This window comes from Lactuca saligna, chromosome 8 (assembly GCF_052625555.1).
Source record: "Lactuca saligna cultivar CGN05327 chromosome 8, ASM5262555v1, whole genome shotgun sequence".
Lineage (NCBI taxonomy): Eukaryota > Viridiplantae > Streptophyta > Magnoliopsida > Asterales > Asteraceae > Lactuca > Lactuca saligna.
In genome coordinates this window covers 269844855-269867035 of record NC_136424.1, presented here as the reverse complement: position 1 = coordinate 269867035, position 22181 = coordinate 269844855, and the positions used below count along the sequence as shown (strand labels likewise).

The following is a 22181-nucleotide window of genomic DNA, read 5'->3' as shown; positions in this document are numbered from 1 at the left end:
TTGCATGACACCTCATCTTTGCATGGAAGATATCTAGGTTATTACACTTCAAACATCGATGCCATCTCATGTTTTCATGCAACTCACTTCAAAAATCACTCTTCTCTCCTCTCTTTCTTGCTCTCGGCCGATTCCAAGCACACACACACAGACATTTCTCTCATAAATCTCTCAAGGAAACTCCCTCCACTCTTCATCAAGTTCTCAAAATTTAGAAGGTTTTTCAAGAAGATATTTCCACAAATTCTTCATCTAAGGTAAGATCATGCTTGGATCTATGATCTAGGTTCTTTGTTTTATCAAAAATCTCTTTCTAATCCATGCAAAAGCATGATCACTCTCTTAGAAACCCTCTAAGTTCGAAATCATCAAAGGAAGGATTGTTAGGGCCGAAAACAACATCAAGCTCCTTCCAATCTTCTTCAAAACCGAAACTACAACTCAAGGTGAGCTTCATACCCCTTTTCTTTCTGTTTTTATGAGTTTTTATGGGGGATAATACAAGCAAATGTGTAGATCTATGAGTAAATGTATGCTTTGTGTGATTTGATGCATGTTTGTGTGTAATATCATGTGTTGTGATGAATATGTTAGCCAAAAAGTACCTAAAAACCGAGATCTATGACATGAGGGATGAAATAAACATAACTTATACCATTTTGCACTAATAAAGTCAAGAAAAATAGTTCATTTGGTTAGGATGAACATAGTTGGACATAAAACCCATTTTTGGGCTTAAATTGTCAAAAATACAAAATTAAGGGCCCAAAACGACAAACTATAATTTCTGGAGGTTGAAAAGGGTCCAAACAGTTTCTGATACAATTTTTCTGAATATCAACATTTTTGAGGGGCTTAAAATGAAAATTTTGAACCTAATGGACTAAAATGGGCTTTTCCAATAAGCTCCAATTTGCGAAATTTTTAAATTTGAGGGGCTGGAAATGTAACTTTCTGTAAAACAGGAGATTTCAAGTGTCTTAAAACCATTTCAAAGGTCAAAAATGTTTTTCAAATTCAAAAGGGATCAAAAATGAAAAACTTTTCCATTTTGGGCCAAAACTGTAAAAGTTGCAAAAATGGGGGTTCCAACCGAGAAAACTTCATTTTTGAAGGAATTAAGCTGTTTACAAAGTAAATTTGGGCTGAAAATGTCTTTTCAATAAGTTATGGTACTAAAGTGTCAAGAAAAAAAAATGGTTTGAGGACTAAAATGGAAATTCTTTTATATAAAGAATTAAAAGTGCAAATTTTATCAAAGAAGGGTCGTGAAAAGCTAAAATCTTACTTTTAAACAAATAAACCCCTTAAGACAAAATACGAGATCCACGACTACCGGCGAAACATAATAACAAATACACTTTCAACATCAATATCCTTACCAAACGAATTGATTCGGTCTCGAATCAATAACAAATCAAAAATCAATAAACAATAGTACTTCAATAAACATGCGAAATCTACGAGGAGTCAATATTCAATCTTTGGGCTCGAAAGTTTCAAATCGTGCTTGTTGAGCCTTGCTAACCCAATAACATGATCTTTAGGCCCGAAGGGAACGCGCTTACATGTTATTGGGCCTTCTATGACCTAATTCCATGTAAAAGGACTTTCAATAGCTCTATTGTGATGTTGGGCCCCAAGGGTCCATTGGTACTGCTAATAAAGTCGAGAAGTCAAATGCGAGTCGGACCAAGTGCCTTTCGCATTCCCGATAGATTTGAACAACTTATGGAAATAAAGGGGGCTTCATACCCTCCTTTCTCCTCGGTTGTAGGGCTATGAGAAGTAAGGGTGGTTGAATTAAGTGAGTAGTACGGATGACGCCTAAAGGATCGTTTGTAATTGGTAGTTATAAACTAGTCATTTTCATTAATGCGTGATTATAACAACTCACAACCCATAATTAATCCAATGTCACATGGGTAATCAAAAACAATCGTCGTATCGGCATAACAATAAATAAGACACATACTTTTATGTATTGGGAAAACATCGGGTTTTCCCGGGGAGTTCAACACTTTTACTTATGTGATGTATACAAAGTTCAACAATTATACATGTTTAAAAAAATTGACAAGCATACTTACGGATCTTCACACTTTTTTTTATAAACAATACTCTTTTCAGAAAATATCGGATTTTCTGGGTTTTTCAAACTTCACAGAAATCATTTTTCACAACATTACTTATGAACTCACCAACATTTCATATGTTGACGTTTTTCCAAAATACTTGTATTCTCAGGCAACAGGTAAACCGAAGAATAAGTACTAAGTGATGTCATGGTGTTTTGCTTAAATTTATTATCGAACGGTTTATGTTATGGATTTGTAATGTTTAAAACAATGTACCGAATGTAAACAATTCAGTTGTAATATTTCAATGCATGGTGATGAATGATGTTATGATTCATGTATAATCATTGTGATGGTATTCAATTAAGTCACAATAGCCCTCGGACGTTTCCGCCGTCTGGTTCGGGGGTGTGACAGATGAACATTTATTATGCGAACATGTAGATAGTGCTATTATGTGAGAATCACTAAGAGAATTTGTTGTTTGGTAATGTGAATACGTTCAACCTCACATAACTATTATTATTATCAGGCATTTTCATTAATTAAATTATCTATAAGGGTATGATCGACTTTTTTTTATGATTCTCATTCTGTAAAAATGTGTTCTTGATAATCTTATTATGTAAGAATAAGAATGGGTGAAAAAAGATGTGTGAGAACAAAAGTTAATAATATGTAAAAATGCATGATATGATGATACTTATGTAAGGTTGAACATATTAACATTATTAAACAACATATTCTTTTAGTCATTCTCATACATTGAACGGGTAATGTTGCATAATCATTTATGAATATAACTCCACCGTTGTGTCGGTATGCTAGAGCAGCATATGAGAAAATATGACATTAATATTGAATTTCAGTATTTTTTTTAGAACTTCAATAGAACCTATCACTGGGTGTGTATATATATATATATCAAAGGAGAAAGATTAATTATTAGGAATTCTTTTAAGTGACATCTTATAACAGATAAGATAAACAAGGTAAAAATGTAGAAAGAGTCCTACATGGTCCTTGGATTAGTTAGCGTCCCACTCAATTTGTAATTATGATGTTTTATCAACTTTAATTGTAGTGTCCCTCTCAGCTGTGAGAGTAGTGCCTCCATTTAAATAGGAAATTGTGGTCGAAGAATAAAGACCAAACCAACGGCTTTAATTTTCTACATGTGATAAACGTGACACGAAATCCATATTTTGGGTTGTAACTAGTTTCGGATAAATAAAGAAGAAAAGGAATAATATGTAATTATGTAATATCAGCATAAGAGATTAAGCGTCTAAATCACGTTCATGTAGGCTACAGCTACGACTCAAGACTCATGCATCAAACATTCAAACCATCAACGGACAAACTGTTCAACGTTAACCACTCCACTCAAGCTCAACACATCCATCAAGACATTGGATGTGCTTATCAGTTTAGTTTTCTAGAACTTTCCTTATTTAAACAAGTATGGCTAACAAACCTGACCCAAAAATCTAAATAAATAAATGGTTAAGTGGGTAATGTCCGGTTTTGGCTTATCCAAGTTAAGTGTCGAGCAAAATGACACAAATATTTATATAAATTGTGTAAGATTGAACTTTTTGACCTCGTAATCAATCAGCCTAAGATTCACGAACACAAACAAAAAATCATTACCACTCGACCAACCTAGTGTGTCCAAGGGCCGTATTAGAGGTGGGACAGCCCAAGGTCTCAAAATTTGTAGGGCCTATTTTTTATGTATCTATTTATATTTTTTATAAAAAAAAAATCGTTTGGTATTAAGTTAGCCGAAAAAATAATTGGCGCAAAGATTGGTTTAACGACAAATCAATTCGAACAGATTCTTTAGGAATCCAAGCAATTTATCATTTTTTTACTTTAAAAAAAATACTATTAAAGGTTTATTTTTTTTATTTTGCTCAGGGGCTCAAATCGGCTTGAATAGGCAATGCGTGTGTCACTTGTAAACTCAACGTTATATATAAGTCCACGCGTTTCATTTCACCCGTCATTTTATGAGTAAAATCTTGAAAATGTTTTTGTGGTTTGATTAAAATTATACGTTTGGTCTTTAATTTTAGTTTTTTGTTTTTATGTTAGGAACTTAATCCATGTCGAAGGTAAAACTACTGACAAATTTGTACCACGGAGAACCAACCAACATGTTACCAACAGAACCAATAAAATCGATAGCCAATATGTTTAGCCGGTAATATCATGCCAATTAAGTAGTCTTGGTACAGTAACGATATAAAATTTTGAATACTATGGTTGTATCATACCAACCAATATATATATATATATATATATATATATATATATATATATATATATATATATATATATATATATATATATATATATATATATATATATATCAATTATTACATTTTCAAGTTTTAATTAGGAGTAACAACTAATAAGTAATAGTCGGATTTACTAATATAATTCTATTGATATTGATTCTTTTTTTGAACGAAACATGGTAGTAAAAGACATTACTAACATAACGTTAAAGAAGATATATGATACTAAAATGATTTACTAAAACAAGCGAGGGCCACAACGTCAACTCATATTCATGTTTGGAAAACTTTCTAACCATTCAATGATGATTATAATGTGAAGTCTTATATAGATTATCAAGTCTCAAACTCTTCAAATATAGATATTATTTAAATATTTTGGTATATACCAATATCAATATGTACCAACCAAATTTGTTGTTAGCCACCTAAGTTGGTATCAAGTATCGTTGGTACGGTATTAGTAAGTAAAACTTTATGTCAATTATAATTGGTACAGTACACGGTTTTGAGGAAAAAAACTTGATATCTTACCAATTCCACCCCTAGGTAAAACTGTTATTTTTCTCTTTCTTGTTTTTTTTATATTGTTCTTTAACATTGTTATCTTTTTTTCTTGTCTTTGCAACGGGAGCCTTGTATATTGTCACAAAGAATCCATCTGATATTGGTCTATTTCATGGGATCAAATATATTAACAACCTAGTTTTATTTCACATCTTTCTTGCTAATGACGTAATATTCTTAGGCGATTGATCTACATTAAAATCTTACAATCTAACCCGTAAACTTAGATGCTTTCATTTATCATCGGGTCTAAAAGTCAATTTTGAGAAAAATAAGGTATTGAGGTTGACTTTCCTACTTCATTGTCAAATGGCTTCCTTTCCCTTTTCATATTTGAGCCTCCTAGTTGGGGCAAATACGAATTTTGTTAAAATTTGGAACCAATGATAAACAAGTTCCACTCCAAATTATCGACTTGGAAGGCTAGACATTGTCTTTGGCATGTAGAATCATTCCAATCAAATTTGTCCTTTTAAGCCTTCCTTTGTACTACTTCTACTTAGGGCCGGCCCAATACATGGGCGAGTTGGGCAGCGGCCCAGGGCAGCAAAGAGAGGAGGGCATAACTTTAGTCCTATCATTTCAATGTATTAGGTATTCGGCCCAAATGATTTCAGCATCTCTGGTTGACTGTGGTGTTTACTTGCTCTAGTTCCCGCCTTCCCAGCTGTCTCCTAGAAAGTTGAAAGGTCCAGATGCAGAACACGAGGAGTTCATTGGTTTCCCCAATCATCAATTGTTTAAGAGGCTCTTATTTGGATAAATAATGGATACCCTCTCCCGATTTCTTTCTAGTACACAAGAAGCCAAGAATAGTGATTTCTACAAACTCTCATATCTTGTGTCTCAATTTCTCTAAACTCTCTTTTCTTGTAAAGAAAGTGAAGAACACCAACAATTCCCAACTTGAACATTTTATTCACTATAAACCAGTTCGATCAAACATTTACTTACATCGGAAACCTCTCTACAAATACACTCACACTCAAACATTTACATGAATCTCAAGAAGACTTTACAAAACAAAGATCTTCCAGATTTACGCACAAACTCTATACTGAAAGAAAACCCTAACTTGAGAGAGAAGAGAAAACCAATCTGTAAAAAATATATATCGCTTGACTGTGAACTATTTACACCTAACACCATATATATCCCGGGTATAAAGCTCCATGGAGCAACTCACAAACCCGCGTGTAAACCCGGAATCCTGCACAAAAGTTACACAACACACCCAACACAAATACAAAAATACACAACTTACCCTCTTAAGAATTAATGACAAGTTTGATATACAGGATACTTATTTCAACACCCCCCACAAACTGATCATTAATTCAAAAGGATTTATTAACCTTTAAAAACATCTTTCATACCCAAACGATTAGAAATATATTCATGATGTGAAATACTCAATGATTTTGTCAAAATATCTGCATTTTGATTTAAAGAACTGATTTTATTTATTTTCAAAATACCCTTTTCAATTTTTTCACGAATAAAATGCAGATCTATTTCAAAATGCTTAGTTTTCTCATGAAATACAGGATTAGAGCTAATTTAATAGCATATTCATTATCACAAAAAACATTAACTGGAGTTAAACCATTAATACCAAAATCAAATAACAATTTTAAAATCCAGAGTATTTCACAAGCCACAGAACCTAATGCTCTATATTCAGACTCAGTTGAAGAACGAGAAACAGTATTTTGTTTCTTACTCTTCCAAGATACAAGAGAATTTCCAAAATAAACTAGAAAACCAGTAACAGACCTGCGACTAAACAAACATTTAGCCCAATCTGCATCTACATAAGCAGTAATATCCAAAGAATTATCCTTTGTTATATGTACACCCTTACCTGGACAATTCTTTAAATACCTTAACAATCTAAATGCTACTTTTAAATGTGATTTGTGTGGTTTATGCATATATTGACTCAAAATGTGAACAACATATGAAATATATGGGTGTGTCATTGTCAAGTAAATTAATTTTCCAATCAGTTTTTGAAATTCAGTTATATTAACTACACAATCAGAACTACCCAAATCTAATTCCCTTTTTAAAACTAAATTTGTTTCCAAATGAGTCTTAACAGGTTTACAAGTAAGCATTCCAAACTCATGCAACAACTCCAAACAATACTTTCTTTGATTCAGACAAACTCCTTTATCAATTTTAATAACCTCAATTCCTAAAAAATATTTCAAATCTCCTAAGTCTTTAATAAAAAATTGTGACTTTAAAAAATTCTTAACATTTTCCAATTCAGCATTACAGTTTCCTGTAATTATGATATCATCAACATACACCAGTAAAATCACAATTGTATCCCCATGATTTTTCACAAATATAGAATAATCATTTATGCTTTGTTTAAAACCAAAACTTGAAAGTGAATGACATAACTTTTCATTCCATTTCCTAGGGGCTTGTTTAAGACCATACAAGGATTTTATTAGTTTACAAACCCTAATATCACCTTTTGAATGATATCCTTCAGGTTGATTCATATAAACATCCTCAGATAAATTACCATATAAAAAAGCATTATTCACATAAATTTGAAATAGAGGCCATGAATAATGAACAGCTAAAGATAATACTACTCTTACAGAAACCATTTTAGCAACAGGAGAAAAGGTCTCCTCATAGTCAATGCCCTCACGCTGACTATATCCTTTTGCTACAAGTCTAGCCTTAAATCTTTCAGTTCCCCATTAGATTTATATTTAATCTTATAAATCCATCTACATCCTATAGGTTTTCTTCCTTTAGGAAGATCAGTAATTTCCCAAGTATTGTTTCTATAAAGTGCCTCCATTTCATCATTCATAGCTTTTATCCAATTAGGATCTAAAGCAGCCTCACTATAAGTTCTTGGTTCAACAGTTTTATTAAGATTCGAAACAAAACATAAATTTTCATTATTCAGTAAGGAATAGTTAATTGTTTTTTCAATACCAAACTTATGTTTTCCTTCCACAATATAATCACTGAATTTAGCAGGCAAATGTACAGTACGACCAAATCTAGTAGTCCTAATAGATTGACCACTTTCAAGAGAATTTGTATTATCTTGACCACTTTCCTCAGACATTGTAGAAGGACTAGGAAACATCTCACCAGAAGAAGGCACATGTGCCTCCCCAGTCTGGTTGCTGACATCAAAGAAATTAGTCTCATCCAGATATTGGTCTGCACTAGCACCATCCCTCTGATGGACATCTCTCAAGCTATCTACACTAGAACTATCAAGTAAAGAACTAGAATACAAAGAATCTGTTGGATTAGTGTCTAAGTCCATAACTATTTTGGTATGTACTTGACCCGATGGTGCATGGTCCTTTTGGGTTGCCTTCACCAAAGCAACTTGATTGGAGAAATGAATAAAGAGAGAGAGGATAATATGATTTATTAATATGTTATAAGAATAATATATTAAAGGAGAAATCATATTTGTTTAATTAATATTGGTCAATAATTAATTAAGAATTAGTTTTGTGATCAAATGTAATTAATTAAACTAGAGGGGCTGAATTGTAATTATGTGATAGTTACAAAATAAGGTAAGGATTATCTTATATATATGGTGAACGAATTTGAGGTGTAAATCCCTTAGAATTCGAGTATGATAAGGATTCAAGGATTATCTTATTGGTTGCTTAATGGATAATCAACTAGATAAGGATAATGACTGAAACCCTATCTCTACACCTATATAAACACCCCTAGGGCCATGAATTCGTGTATCCCTTCCCAAGAGGTCCTAGATACGAATTCTAACCTCTCACTTCTCTCTTTATACCTTCTCCACTTGCTTATGGTGTTTGTGAGCCATTAGAGGAGTGACACTTGTGACTCTAAGCATTCCAAAGTCAATACAACGAGATTTGGGATTGTTATTGCTACATAACAATCAAGGTAACACTATAAACTTATTCTCATGTTAATATGATTATATGTATGCTAGAATTAGGGTTTATAGTCTTGGATTCAAAGCATGTACAATAGAGAAACCTAGATCCAAGCATTAGGGTTTGTATGAGCACATAGGATGTCTTATGACCAAAACCCATCAGTGGTATCAGAGCCTAGATTGGTTTCAATTGTATTGATGCATATTTGATCGAAATAAGCACTGAAAATCGATTTTTTTTGAGTTTCTGAATGTTTGACTCGCCGAGTCACTTGGTGAACTCGCCGAGTTAGATGTACTCGACGAGTCCAGGTCCAGACTCGACGAGTCAAAGGGTCTGACAGCTCAGATTCGCGATTTTCTTCCTGTTTTGGTTTTGGATAATTACCATAAACTTGTTTTTGTGATAAAATCCGAATTTTTTCATTATTATGTGATTATCCTTACCAAAATAGAAGATAATTGTCAAAATTTAGATAATCACTTGTTTTATTAGATAAAGTTTGATTATTTGTAATTTAGATTTGAATTATCTTGTGAAATAGTTTCAATTTATCCCTTTAGGTTTTATAGTTTAAATTTGAACCCCAAAAGTTTTGTTGTTTTGAAATTTAAATAGTTAAAACCCTAATGTTTTGAAATGTTTCAAAACTTGCCCTCAAGTTTTGGAATTTAAAGGTTGATTAAAAGGTTAATTAGAAATGTTAAATTCTAAAACTCTAGTAATGTTTTGAAAAGTTCAAATCACCCCTTTATGGTTTTATTAATTAATTAAGGAGTATAATTAAAAGAGGTTAAATAAATCCATAAAAGTTTAGGTTAACAATTTAATTGAATTAAAAGTGTAATTATTAAAGTTAACCACATAGTATTTTAAAAGTATAAAATACACCCTATACTATATATAAGATTAAAAGTCTAACATTATATATATGTATGAGTAAAAGTCAGTCTTACCGTTAGTAGGCCTCATTCACGAAGCTGGTCTATAAGGGGTGTTTAAGGAAATTGCCTATAAAATGGCGATTGAATGGGTATCCACTCTTACCCATCGCACTCTTGACTAGTGGAGGGTCGTTAGCCGAACAGGTAGGATAGGACGAAACCTTCCATTATAAGTATAATGAAATACAGAGTAACTAAATGTTTCGCAAATTCCCAATCTTAGTTACTTAGGCAAAAGTGAATTGATGCAATTCCATAAAATTATACTTTGTGCCCTCGCGAAGACGTTAGTGGAGCGTGTGTGGTTTACCGGCACACTAAATGGTTCTAAGCAAAGGTAGCAAAGGGTGACTCAATGTTTGTCATAGTTCGGTGGAGCGTGTGTGGTTTACCGGCACATCGAATAGGTGATTGTAACATGTGAGGGCACCATGTAGTTTGCATGGTTATTCACACCCGCTTTGTGATCCTCGGCATCCCAGTCACAAACAAGAGGGGCATATCGAGATTTAAACATGCCATTGAAATGTTCAATGAATCTCAAAGGATCTAGGAGTTTTCATAGATTTAAAACTTAAATTTCTTTTTCGTTTCTCATGGTGAAAACTAGTGAATCGTCATTCACTTACCTTCAAATGTTCTGCGATTTGGGTTACGGTATCCCTCTCCCGAGTTGTAGGATATTGTGTTGGGTCCTAGCCTTGGAATTTCATTTGGGTGATTTACCAAGGACTCAATCAATCAACTAACTTGAATTCGTTTTTCTCCCGATGTCAAAGTTCGACAACTATGGTCTTCTCAAGTCCCGTGGAACAAGCATTCCACATGAAGATGATATTCCACGATTCGATCAAGGAATAAGAAATCATGCTTCACTTCCTCCTCCTCCTCCAATTATTCTCCCTAACCTACAAGATTGTAAAATTGAAAAGTTCAATATCACTCAAGCCCTTTTGGCAAGTAAACATAAAGAAGGAAAGTCGGTGTGTGCACACGTCCTAGGGATGAAGTCGCACATTGATAGACTAAGAATGATAGGATCCATTGTCGGTGAAGAGATGGCTGTTGATTGGGTTCTTCAATCACTTCCTAACTCATATAGTGAGTTCGTAAGAGAGTACTATATGATGAACCGCGACGTGACCCTTATAGATCTCACCTATATGCTTATTGCTGCTGAATCAGCAATGGTTTGGCGCAATAGAAAAGCAAAGTTGATTGGTGAATCTGCCTTCGAGACCTCTGTGGATATAGACAATGGCAATGAAAGACATGCAATGATCGAAAAGTTTGATCATAAGAGAAAGGCGATGTCTGAAGTAGTTCCATGTGTTGTTCCAAAAAGAGTCAATTTGCTTTTATTGCCAAGAGAAGGGGCATTGGAGACGAAGCTGCCCTATTTACCTAAGAGATCTAAGAGATGGGAGAGTCGAAACGTATGGCTCTAATTTAGGTAAAATCCATTGACTAACTCTTTTAAGCTTCATTCTAGGTTCTGAATACATAATGTGATAAGATTACAATTGATGTTTAGAAGGATCAAAGAAAAGAAAAGAAGCTTAAGGGAAGAAGTGAGCAGAATCTAACCGTGAAGGAATGGATTTCGATTGCGTTTCTCAAAGATTAGATTCTTGAGCTACTACTTAGAGTTAGAATTAGATTGCTAAGAAAGATGTATTCGCATAAGTTTTTCAATGAGTTGCATTGTGAAGGACAAATTTTTCCGCAATAAAATAAATTTTGATTTTAAATTTTATTTATTTATCCTTACAATGGCGTGTATGAAAAATTGATGTTAAAATTATTAGCAATAATGGATTTGTTTCTTATTGTATTATGGAAAGTCAAGAATTTCTCATCGCCCAAGTTTCAATTGGACAGAAACTTGGAATCATACAACGTGGTTGCATGATGAATGAGAAATTTCATATTTGGAAATTAGACTAATTCATTGACAAAGTGTCAAGTGAAGGACTAGGAGATCGAGCACACAAAGTTGTGTGTTGATCAAGTTCACCATAAGAGTAACAAAGATATTCGTCATCATTTACTAAAGGTTTAGTAAATATGATTATACTTACAAGATTAAGTGTAATTCTGAATTGATTAAAGGGTTTAGATCAATAGCAAAACGAATAAGAAGAATCAAATAGGCAGAAAGATAAGAGTTTCTCCATTCTAAGAAGAAGGGAGAGTGGCTTTTATGCTTTATGATAGGTCTTAATGATTAAGAACCATATCTCAATTGATCCTCTAAGTGAGTCTTGGTACAATTGTATGTCCAAGAAGAGGAATCAAAGATTGAAGAAATGGTCAAATCAAGAAGTCAATGATACTTCGTTCCAAAAACAAGTCTTAAAGTCAAGATTGTGACATTGAGTGAATAGTATTAAGAAGGTTTATAACATTCATCAATTGTGGAAAGTTGTGATGTCTTGAATAAGAAAAAAAAGACCAACTAGGACCAATTTGTGAAGTGTTTTGATAAAAACTACACTAACTCTTGAATATTTGTTTGTCAAGAAATGTTTATTGACAAAAGAATCTTATATGTTAAGAAGTCAGTGGGAGTCTTAATGGTCTTGAAAAGTTTCAAGAACAAATCAAATAAACCTTATCGATCATCACTAGCACACGAGTTGAGGTTTACAACCTATCGTGAAGACATTATTTTGTTTCTGTGCCAATCCAATCGAGTTAATTATGCATGTGAGTCCTATGAGTTCTCATTTGAATGCGTAAAAGGCAAGGACCTTGATCAATGAAAGGTACATTGATAGGAAAAAGGTAAGATGCTTAACTACTTGGAAGACGTGGTGGGCAGCTGTGCTACCATAAGGCAAGAAATCAAGATTAAGAAAGTTCGATCCATATGAGTTTGAATTTGTCGTAAACTTTGGTTTTAACAAATTCACATGGATAGGAACACATACACCGTTTAAAATCTAAGTGTCATAAGATTTCCTCCTTCATGAAAATGGTTGTGAGGAAATGCTTTCACTAAGAAAGATTTTAAGAAGATAGTGATTGTAAAATTGCATTCTCAAATTTGATTATGGTTACGGTATCCCTTTCCATGATTCGAATTGTGAGGTTTGGAAATTAGTCTTAATCGTTAAGACACACATATGAACTATCTAAGGCAAAGGTGTATAAGTTCAAGAAGCCTTGATAAAAGATTATCAAAGCATTAAGTATTAGAAACATGAACTTAAGAAATTCAATAAGTATTGTTTTTCTGGAAGTTAAGATGTTTATGAATACATGTCGAAGCTAGTGGGAGCATAAGTGTTATGTTTTATAATAATCATCATGATAGTGGGAGCATAAATGTTATGATTGTATGATTATTAAGGCACGTATTGCATAGTTGGCAATATTAATTATAGAAAACAAGAGTCATACTTTGCAAAGTTGTAAGAGTTGAAAGGTTGTTTTGCTATAATTAAGGGAGAGAATATTATGCTTCATTTCAAATCTAAAGGATTAGGTTGCGAAATGTTGATAAATTTAGTCAAAGGTACATAGTGTGTTCTTAAAATTTCGATTGTGATTACGGCATTCCTCTTCGCAATTCGAATTTTGAGAACATAGCAAATAAAACATTGTGCATCATGTCCCTTACGCTTCGGGTAAAGGATCGATTGCAAATGATTTAATGTTTGACCATTCTAAGATTTTCCAAATGTATAGTGCATTTAGAGGGAAAAGGGACTAGAATTGGTTTTGACTAAAATAATTAAACAACTATCAAAGGACAATCCAAAGTTCGACGAGGATTGGTCGCTTGCGAGTAGTTGGAAGTATAGTATTGGAAATTATGGAAGTGTTTCCATATTGGATGAACGATATCGACATCATTACAAATAGATAAGATTCTATTAAGAATGAGTTGTCATATAGAAAATATGGAAGTGTGTCCATGTTGGGAAGTAAAATCTATGTCTAGATTAGAAACTTTATGCGAAAGGATGTTCAAAGGAATGTACTTTGAGTGAGAGACATCATATCTAAGGAATTGTTTTGTAAAAATTTCCGATAGAGGAATTTGTAATATCATTGGCAATAGTCTTTGAGACTTTGGTGCAGTGACATTACAAAAGGATCGTTGCATAAAGTGTTAGAATCTAGTGTATTCTATAAGTAACAAGAATTTGACATTCTTACACTTAAGAAAATGGATTTGGTGTTGTAAAATGAGAATGATTGGAAATGTGTTCAATTTGTCTATTTCGCAAAAGTAAGAACCATAGGTAAACATTGTGTGCATGCTAGGAGCATGGGACAAGTGTTGGAATTCAAATGCGAAGTTGATTACCCGAAACGACAAATAATGAGTAATCGATATGGTGATAAATAAAACGTGTTTGTTTATACTCAAAGGTTTGAGGCCATATGGGATTAGTATTATTCTTGTGTTTCACCTTGCATGTTTTGACTTCCAGAATAATTGAGTTTATTAAGAATAATCGAATTATTCAAACGGGCCACAGTCGTTCATATGTTGGAAGTAGATATGAATGAAGACTGTCGTGAATTGGTGTGTGGATTGTCTAGAAGAGTATTAGACATAAGCAAATGTTTGCTGCAACGTTCATGAGTGCTTATGAATATGATTTGAGCATTGGATTAAACCCACGCTCACTTGGATCACTCCATGAATTGTATTACGAGTGATTGGTGAGACGATAACATCTTATATTCTTGAAACCGAGATGTGTGAGTTGTATCTTGCGAATAGGTTGCACATTGATAATATGTAAACGCACTAGTAACTTGGTGTTATAAAACATATTGTTGTGTGTGATTTGGTTAGTGAGTGCAAGCGAACATTGTATCAAAGTTTATCCGTTCCTTTTATCCAATGTAGGATAAAAGCGATATCTTTGGGCCCCTCGATGGTTTAGTGATGACAAACGTAAATGCTCGGTCGGGCTAGGGCTAATTTGATTTGTTCAATTAGTCTGTTGTCATAAATCGGAAATCGAGAAGTAGTACAAAGAGAATGATTAGAAATCATGTCTCAGACGATATCAAGAATGGAGGAATATATGATCCCTTATCTAAGGACACGCGTATCTGATATGATCAGAGTTAACAGCGGCTTTGGAAAGCTACGATTGCAGATCAGGATCTGAAGTCATACGCAAAATAGTTGTTAGACTTATCCAAGTGGGAGACTGTTGGATTAGTGTCTAAGTCCATAACTATTTTGGTATGTACTTGACCCGATGGTGCATGGTCCTTTTGGGTTGCCTTCACCAAAGCAACTTGATTGGAGAAATGAATAAAGAGAGAGAGGATAATATGATTTATTAATATGTTATAAGAATAATATATTAAAGGAGAAATCATATTTGTTTAATTAATATTGGTCAATAATTAATTAAGAATTAGTTTTGTGATCAAATGTAATTAATTAAACTAGAGGGGCTGAATTGTAATTATGTGATAGTTACAAAATAAGGTAAGGATTATCTTATATATATGGTGAACGAATTTGAGGTGTAAATCCCTTAGAATTCGAGTATGATAAGGATTCAAGGATTATCTTATTGGTTGCTTAATGGATAATCAACTAGATAAGGATAATGACTGAAACCCTATCTCTACACCTATATAAACACCCCTAGGGCCATGAATTCGTGTATCCCTTCCCAAGAGGTCCTAGATACGAATTCTAACCTCTCACTTCTCTCTTTATACCTTCTCCACTTGCTTATGGTGTTTGTGAGCCATTAGAGGAGTGACACTTGTGACTCTAAGCATTCCAAAGTCAATACAACGAGATTTGGGATTGTTATTGCTACATAACAATCAAGGTAACACTATAAACTTATTCTCATGTTAATATGATTATATGTATGCTAGAATTAGGGTTTATAGTCTTGGATTCAAAGCATGTACAATAGAGAAACCTAGATCCAAGCATTAGGGTTTGTATGAGCACATAGGATGTCTTATGACCAAAACCCATCAGAATCATCATAGGAAAAAGGATCACTAGAGCTCAAAGGAACATTATATTTATTTGTAATTGAGGAAGATTTGAGCTTGAAAGGAAAAACAGACTCATAAAATTTAACATCCCTGGAAACAAAAACAAGATTTGAGTCAAGACTAAGAACTTTATATCCTTTTTTATCAGAAGAATAACCAAGAAAAACACATTTATCAGCCCTTTCAAAAAATTTGCCCAAATTATTTAATTTTGTTGCAAAACATAAACATCCAAAAACTCTAAGTCTATCAAAAACAGGAGAAGATTTGTAAACTAATTCATAAGGAGAAACACCTTTTAAAACAGACGTAGGAGTTCTATTAATTAAAAAAACAGAAGTTAAAACAGCTTCTCCCCAATACTTGAGAAGTAAACCTGATTGAAAAGTTAAAGATCTAGCAACATTTAAAATGTGCCTGTGCTTTCTCTCCACAACTCCATTTTGTTATGGAGTGTGAACACAAGAAGTTTGATGCATAATACCTTTAGACTCAAACAATTGTCTCATCTTATTATTTAAAAACTCAGTCCAATTATCTGACCTAACTGTTTTGATTTTAACTTCAAATTGATTTAAAAGAATGTTGAAAAACAACATGACACAATCATAGACTTCATCCTTTGATTTTAACAAATATACCCAAGTAGCTCTAGTAAAATCATCCACAATGGTCAAGAAATATCTAAATCCTTCTACAGTGGTCACTCTATAAGGACCCCACACATCCAGATGAATTAATTCACCAAGATGTGAAGTTACATGTTGACTAACAGGAAAAGATTCTCTAGTTTGTTTTGCTTTATGACACACATCACATGGAGGAACAATATCATTTTCAAAATTAAGTTTTTGTTTTAAAGAAAACAAAGCTTGATCAGAAGGATGACCAAGTCTATTATGCCAAGTAAGTTTAGAAACACAACAAAAAGATGAGGAATTATTAACCCTAAGAGAATTACCTGAAGGTTCACTATTCATGTAATAGAGACCTCCAGACTCTCTACCATTCCCCACCATCTCCTTTGATTGTAAACCCTGAATTTTACAACCATGTTCATTAAAAATGACTTCACAATTACTATCCTTACAGACCTTATGAACAGACAACAAATTTACATGAAGTTAGGAACAACAAAAACATCAAACAAAGTTAAAGAATTAGTCATATTCATATTACCAATCTTTTCTATTTTAGCAGAAGTACCATTAGGATGACTAACAAGAAGATTCAATTGTGACACATCCACAGTGTCATGAAGAAGAGATTCAGAAGCAATCATATGTTGATTTTCCCCTGAATCTACAATCCATTTCTGAGTATCAACAGAGGAACTAAAAGCCTGGAATAAGCAAGTACCTGCCATATTAGCACTAGCAGATGCTTCCTCATTAACCTGCTTATCATTTATAAGTTTCAAAAACTTGATGTATTGTTCTTTGGTAAGTTGATGAAACTCAGAATCTCCAACAGAATCGGTAGAATTAGAAACACTAGAATTCCCAGAAGAAGTTGTAGTAGAATTAACAGAAAAAGATTTTTGATTATTAAAGTCATTTTTCTGCTTAAAATCTTTTGGATATCCTATTATTTTGTAACACTTATCAACTGAATGACCTTTAATACCACAATTTTTGCATTGAACAATTTGACTCTTATTTCTATTAGAACTGTTGGAGTTAAATTTATTATTAAATCTACTATTGAAAGCAGCAAACTGAGATTTAAATGAAGCTTGAGATGACTGAAGAGAACCTAAAGAACCATTTCTCTGGAGAGACTCTTCTCTAGACACTATAGAAAACGCAGCTTTAACAGAAGGTAATGGTTCCATAAGTAAAATATGACTCTTGACCTGACTATACGAATCATCAAGACCACTAAGAAACTGCATAAGTTTCATGAGATTAGAGTGATCCTTTTGTATAACAGCAGCTTCACATGTACACTCAGTGAGACTAGTAAGACCATCAAATTCTTTCCAAAGAGAGTCAAGTCTATTAAAGTAGTCTGAAAGAGAAATTCCATTTTGTTTAAGGTTATTGATTTGTTGATGAATATTAAAAACAACAGAACCATCTGACTTGTTATAAGTTTCTGTCACAACTAGAAATTTTGTGCCTTGTAATCACAACACTCAAGTAAAATTTTGAATCAAAAACTTAAGAGCGTGTAAGATGCTTACTTCATGGCAGTAAAAATTTCAATCAAGTACACCATACAAGCATTTCAAATAGTCAACAAGTAATTGGAAACCCTAGAAGTTCTTGTTTAGGTCCATTTTGGACTAGGACTTCCTTATTGGACCCAATGGGCCAATAAGCTTCCAATTTGACTATCTTGGGCTTAGAACCTTTAAATGGGCTCTAATTGGACCCACTTTCATTTATTTCAACATTTTGGGCCATATTCGGCCTAGAATGAAATAGATATAATATTATGAACTATTATGGACCATAATTAACCTAATCTAGCCTAATAAAGCATAAAAATCACACTTATATTTTATAGGGCTAAAAATCACCCAACCTAACTCTAATATGGGCTCAGGGGCATTAAAGTCCAATAATCTCCTTTTTCTTTCCAAATCTCGGCCCAAGCCCAAACCCAAGGAGTGAAGAGTTGACTTGAGAAGTTGCCACCTCATTTATGCATCACATACCTCCATGCATGGACCAACATGCATCTAGGATTGTCATCTCAACTCTCTCTCTCTCTCTTCTCTTCTTCTTGTTCTCGGCCGAGAGCTCACACACACACACTTCAATCACTTTTTGCTTATCAAACACTCTCAAGGAACACCCTCACCTCTCATCACCAAATTTTTGAGACTTAAGGGCATTTCAAGGAGATTTTTCACAAGAATCATCATCTAAGGTAAGTTTATACTTAAATCTATGATCTAGGTTCCTTGATTTATCAAACATCTCTTCTTAACTCATAAGAAATCATGATCTTGCATCCTAGAATCACCTCAAATTTGAGATCATCATCAAAGTGTTGCTAGGACTGAAAATCATCTCATTTTCTTCCATCTCTTCTCCAAAACCGAAACCACACCCAAAGGTGAGCTTCATACCCCCTATTTTTCGGTTTTATAAGTTTTTTTTTTTTTTTGGGGGGGGGGGGGAATACAAGCAAATGTGTAGATCTACGTGTATATGTATGCTTTGTGTGATTTCTATGTTTATATTTGTGTTTTTATGTGATTGTGATGTTGGATCTAGTCAAAAAGTCCTTAAAACTGAGATTTGCATCAAGTTATATGATACTAGTATAAATTATATTACTACATACAAATCATTTCTAGAAAAATAACCAAGTTGGTTAATATGAACTTCTTTGGGCTAAAAACCCATTTTTGGACTCAAAATGTCAAAAATATAAAATATAAGGGCCCAAAATGACAAAATAGAAATTCTGATGGTTGAAGTGAGTCAAAACAGTTTCAATAATGTATTTTCTGGAAATACACTCTTTTGAAGGACTAAAATGTAAAATCTTAAGCATAATGGGCCAAAAATGAATTTTTCAACCCAATAAAGCCCATATGCGAGATTTTCAAATTTGAAGTGCTGAAACTGTATTTTTCTGTAAAACAGGGGACTACTAGTGCTCCAAGTCCATTTCAAGGGTTAAAAACACTTTTCATATTTAAAAAGGACCAAAGATGCAAATATTTTCTATTTTGAGTCAAAAGTGTAAAAGTTGCGAAAAAATGAGGATTCAACCGAGAAAACTTCATTTTGAGGGACTAAAACTGTTTTCAAATAAATATGAGCTGAAAAATACCATTTTCAACAAGTTTTGATATTAAAATGTCAAGAAAAATGGTCTAAGGACTAAATTGGAAATTCTTTTATTCGAAGGGTTAAAAGTGTAAACTCATAAAAGAAAGGGGATGCAAACAGACAAACTCCAAAGTTTAAACAATAAATCCGTTGAGATAAAATACTGGTACCACGACTACCGACAAAACCTAATACACCATCAACACCAAAAATCGTTACTAAACGAATTGATTTGGTCTCGAATCAATAACGAATCCGAAACTACTAACACGACGATATTCAATACACACGCGGAAATTTCGGGAAGTCAATACATATGTGGGAATACACAGACGTCGATACACCATCTTTGGGCCCAAAAGTGTCAAATCTTGCTTGTTGGGCCTAGCTAGCCCAATGACCTGATCTTTAGGCCCGAAGATAACTTACTTACATGATTGTTGGGTCTTTCATGACCTAACTCCGTGTAAAAGGACTTTCAATGGCTTTCAGGCTATTGGGACCCAAGGGTCCTTTGGTACGGCTAGTAAAGTCGAGAATTCACAACAATGCGGGTCGGGCCAAGGGCCCTTCGCATTCACTATAGCCTTGAACGACTTATGGAATTATTGAGGTCTTCGTGCCCTCTTTTCTCCTCGATTGTGGGGCTACGAGAAGTCAAGGTGGTTGGATTAAGTGAATAGTACGGACGACGCCTAAGGGATCGTTAGTATGGTTGTAAACTAGTCGTTTCTATTAACGCGTGTTTATAACAATTCACAATACACATTTAATTCAATGTCGCCTGGAATCATTAACTTCACATGTCGCAACGATACAACACCACACAAAAAGCGTAATTCAAAGTATTAGGAAAACATCGGGTTTTCCTAGGGTTTTTTCAATACATACAACTATAAGATGCATACCAAGTACAACAAATTCTTTTTACATTTATAGAAACAAACAAGCATACTTACGGATCTTCACACTTTTTATACGATACTCTTTTTAGAAAATATCGGATTTTCTGGTGGTTTTTAAAACAATACAAAACGTGTTATTTCAAACATTACTTATGAACTCACCAACATTTCATATGTTGACGTTTTTCAAAATGCTTGTATTCTCAGGTAACAGGTAAATCGAAGGGAAAAATGTATTCAGTGATGTCATGTTGTTTGTTTAACTAGTATCGAACAATCTATTTTTGGGAATGTAATGTTTTGAAACAATATACTAAATGTAAACACTACCAGTTGTACTATTCCAATGCATGGTGATGAATGATGTTATGTTTCATGTATATTCACTGTGATGATATTCAATTGAGTCACAACAGCCCTCGGACGTTTCCGCCGTCTGGTTCGGGGGTGTGACAGTTTCAAATAAACTATTCCAAATATCCTCAGCTACATCAGAATAGGCTTGACTCTGATAAATGGAATCAGAAATAGACGATAAGAGCCAAGAACAAACAACTGCATTGGCCCTATCCCATTTAGTTTGTGTGGATGCATCAACACTAGATTTTTTACAAGTTCCATCTACAAAACCAAGTTTATTCCTAGCCTTAAGAGCTCTAGACATGGAACTTCTCCACAATCTAAAATTCTCATTACCAGTTAGTTTTACTATAATAATTGTTGTAACAGTATTATCAGAGGGATGGACAAAGAGAGGATCATCAAAATTGACTTGATCATCTTTACCACTTCCACCCGGAGGATCAGTGTTTCTAGCCATAACAAGATTAAGAAATGAAAAACAGATTCGAGTATTGACTTAAAGTCCAGAAGGTCACCACGTTTGTCGAGGCCCAAGACAATCAATACCGAGTAAAGAAAATAATCAAAAAACCACACATAGAAGCATACAAAGATAAGCAGCAATAACTGGAGTATTCAAGACATCCAGGATCTCACAGACATAATATGAAAAGAACAGAAGAGAACAAGAAATCCCTCACAGTGCTACAGTGACGAACGCTTAAAGAATCGACTCTATTTGTCCGTTCCCTACTTAGGGTTTATTGGTGACAAAATCCGACCCCTAGAGAGTTATTTCAGACAGATAGATTAATCGAATGAAGCTACACAGACATTTAACACCAAGTGTCGGGTAAATAAACCTGCAAGAATCCACAAAGAACTCACAGTACCAGGACTCTTTAAAGAAACTTTACACTAAAACACAGATCTAAAGATTTAATGAAAAAAACTTCAGATCAAACAACAAAAAACTGTAAAAGAGAAACAAAGGTTAGAAACAACCTTTAACGATGACGTTCTGGGTGAAACAACCACCGATGAACACCGAAATGAAGAACACGAAGCCTATAGCTCTAATACCATGTAAAGAAAGTGAAGAACACCAACAATTCCCAACTTGAACAGTTTATTCACTATAAACCAGTTCGATCAAACATTTACTTACATCGGAAACCTCTCTACAAATACACTCACACTCAAACATGTACATGAATCTCAAGAAGACTTTACAAAACAAAGATCTTCCAGATTTACGCACAAACTCTATACTGAGAGAAAACCCTAACTTGAGAGAGAAGAGAGAACCAATCTGTAAAAAA

General features: G+C 33.7%; 1 protein-coding gene across 1 annotated transcript; it reads right to left on the bottom strand.

Moving 5' to 3' along the window:
* Positions 1–7643: 7643 nt before the first annotated feature.
* Positions 7644–21337, bottom strand: LOC145010662 (uncharacterized). Its single transcript, XM_078969176.1, has 5 exons — positions 20986–21337; positions 16963–17831; positions 16306–16858; positions 16051–16197; positions 7644–8197 (listed from the first exon to the last, which is right to left on the bottom strand). The coding sequence occupies exons 1-5, from the start codon at positions 21335–21337 to the stop codon at positions 7644–7646; spliced, it is 2475 nt and encodes an 824-aa protein (XP_078825302.1).
* Between the last annotated feature and the right edge of the window lie 844 nt (positions 21338–22181).

Excerpts from the sequence above, each read along its gene's own strand:
- LOC145010662 (XM_078969176.1), bottom strand. The coding sequence starts at position 21,337 with ATGGCTAGAAACACTGATCCTCCGGGTGGAAGTGGTAAAGATGATCAA. Across the intron at positions 17,832-20,985 it reads AGCTGAGGATATTTGGAATA|ACTACTTTAATAGACTTGAC; the intron begins GTTTATTTGAAA and ends TTTCTCTTTCAG. Across the intron at positions 16,198-16,305 it reads ACAATTGTTTGAGTCTAAAG|GTTTACTTCTCAAGTATTGG; the intron begins GTATTATGCATC and ends CTTTTCAATCAG.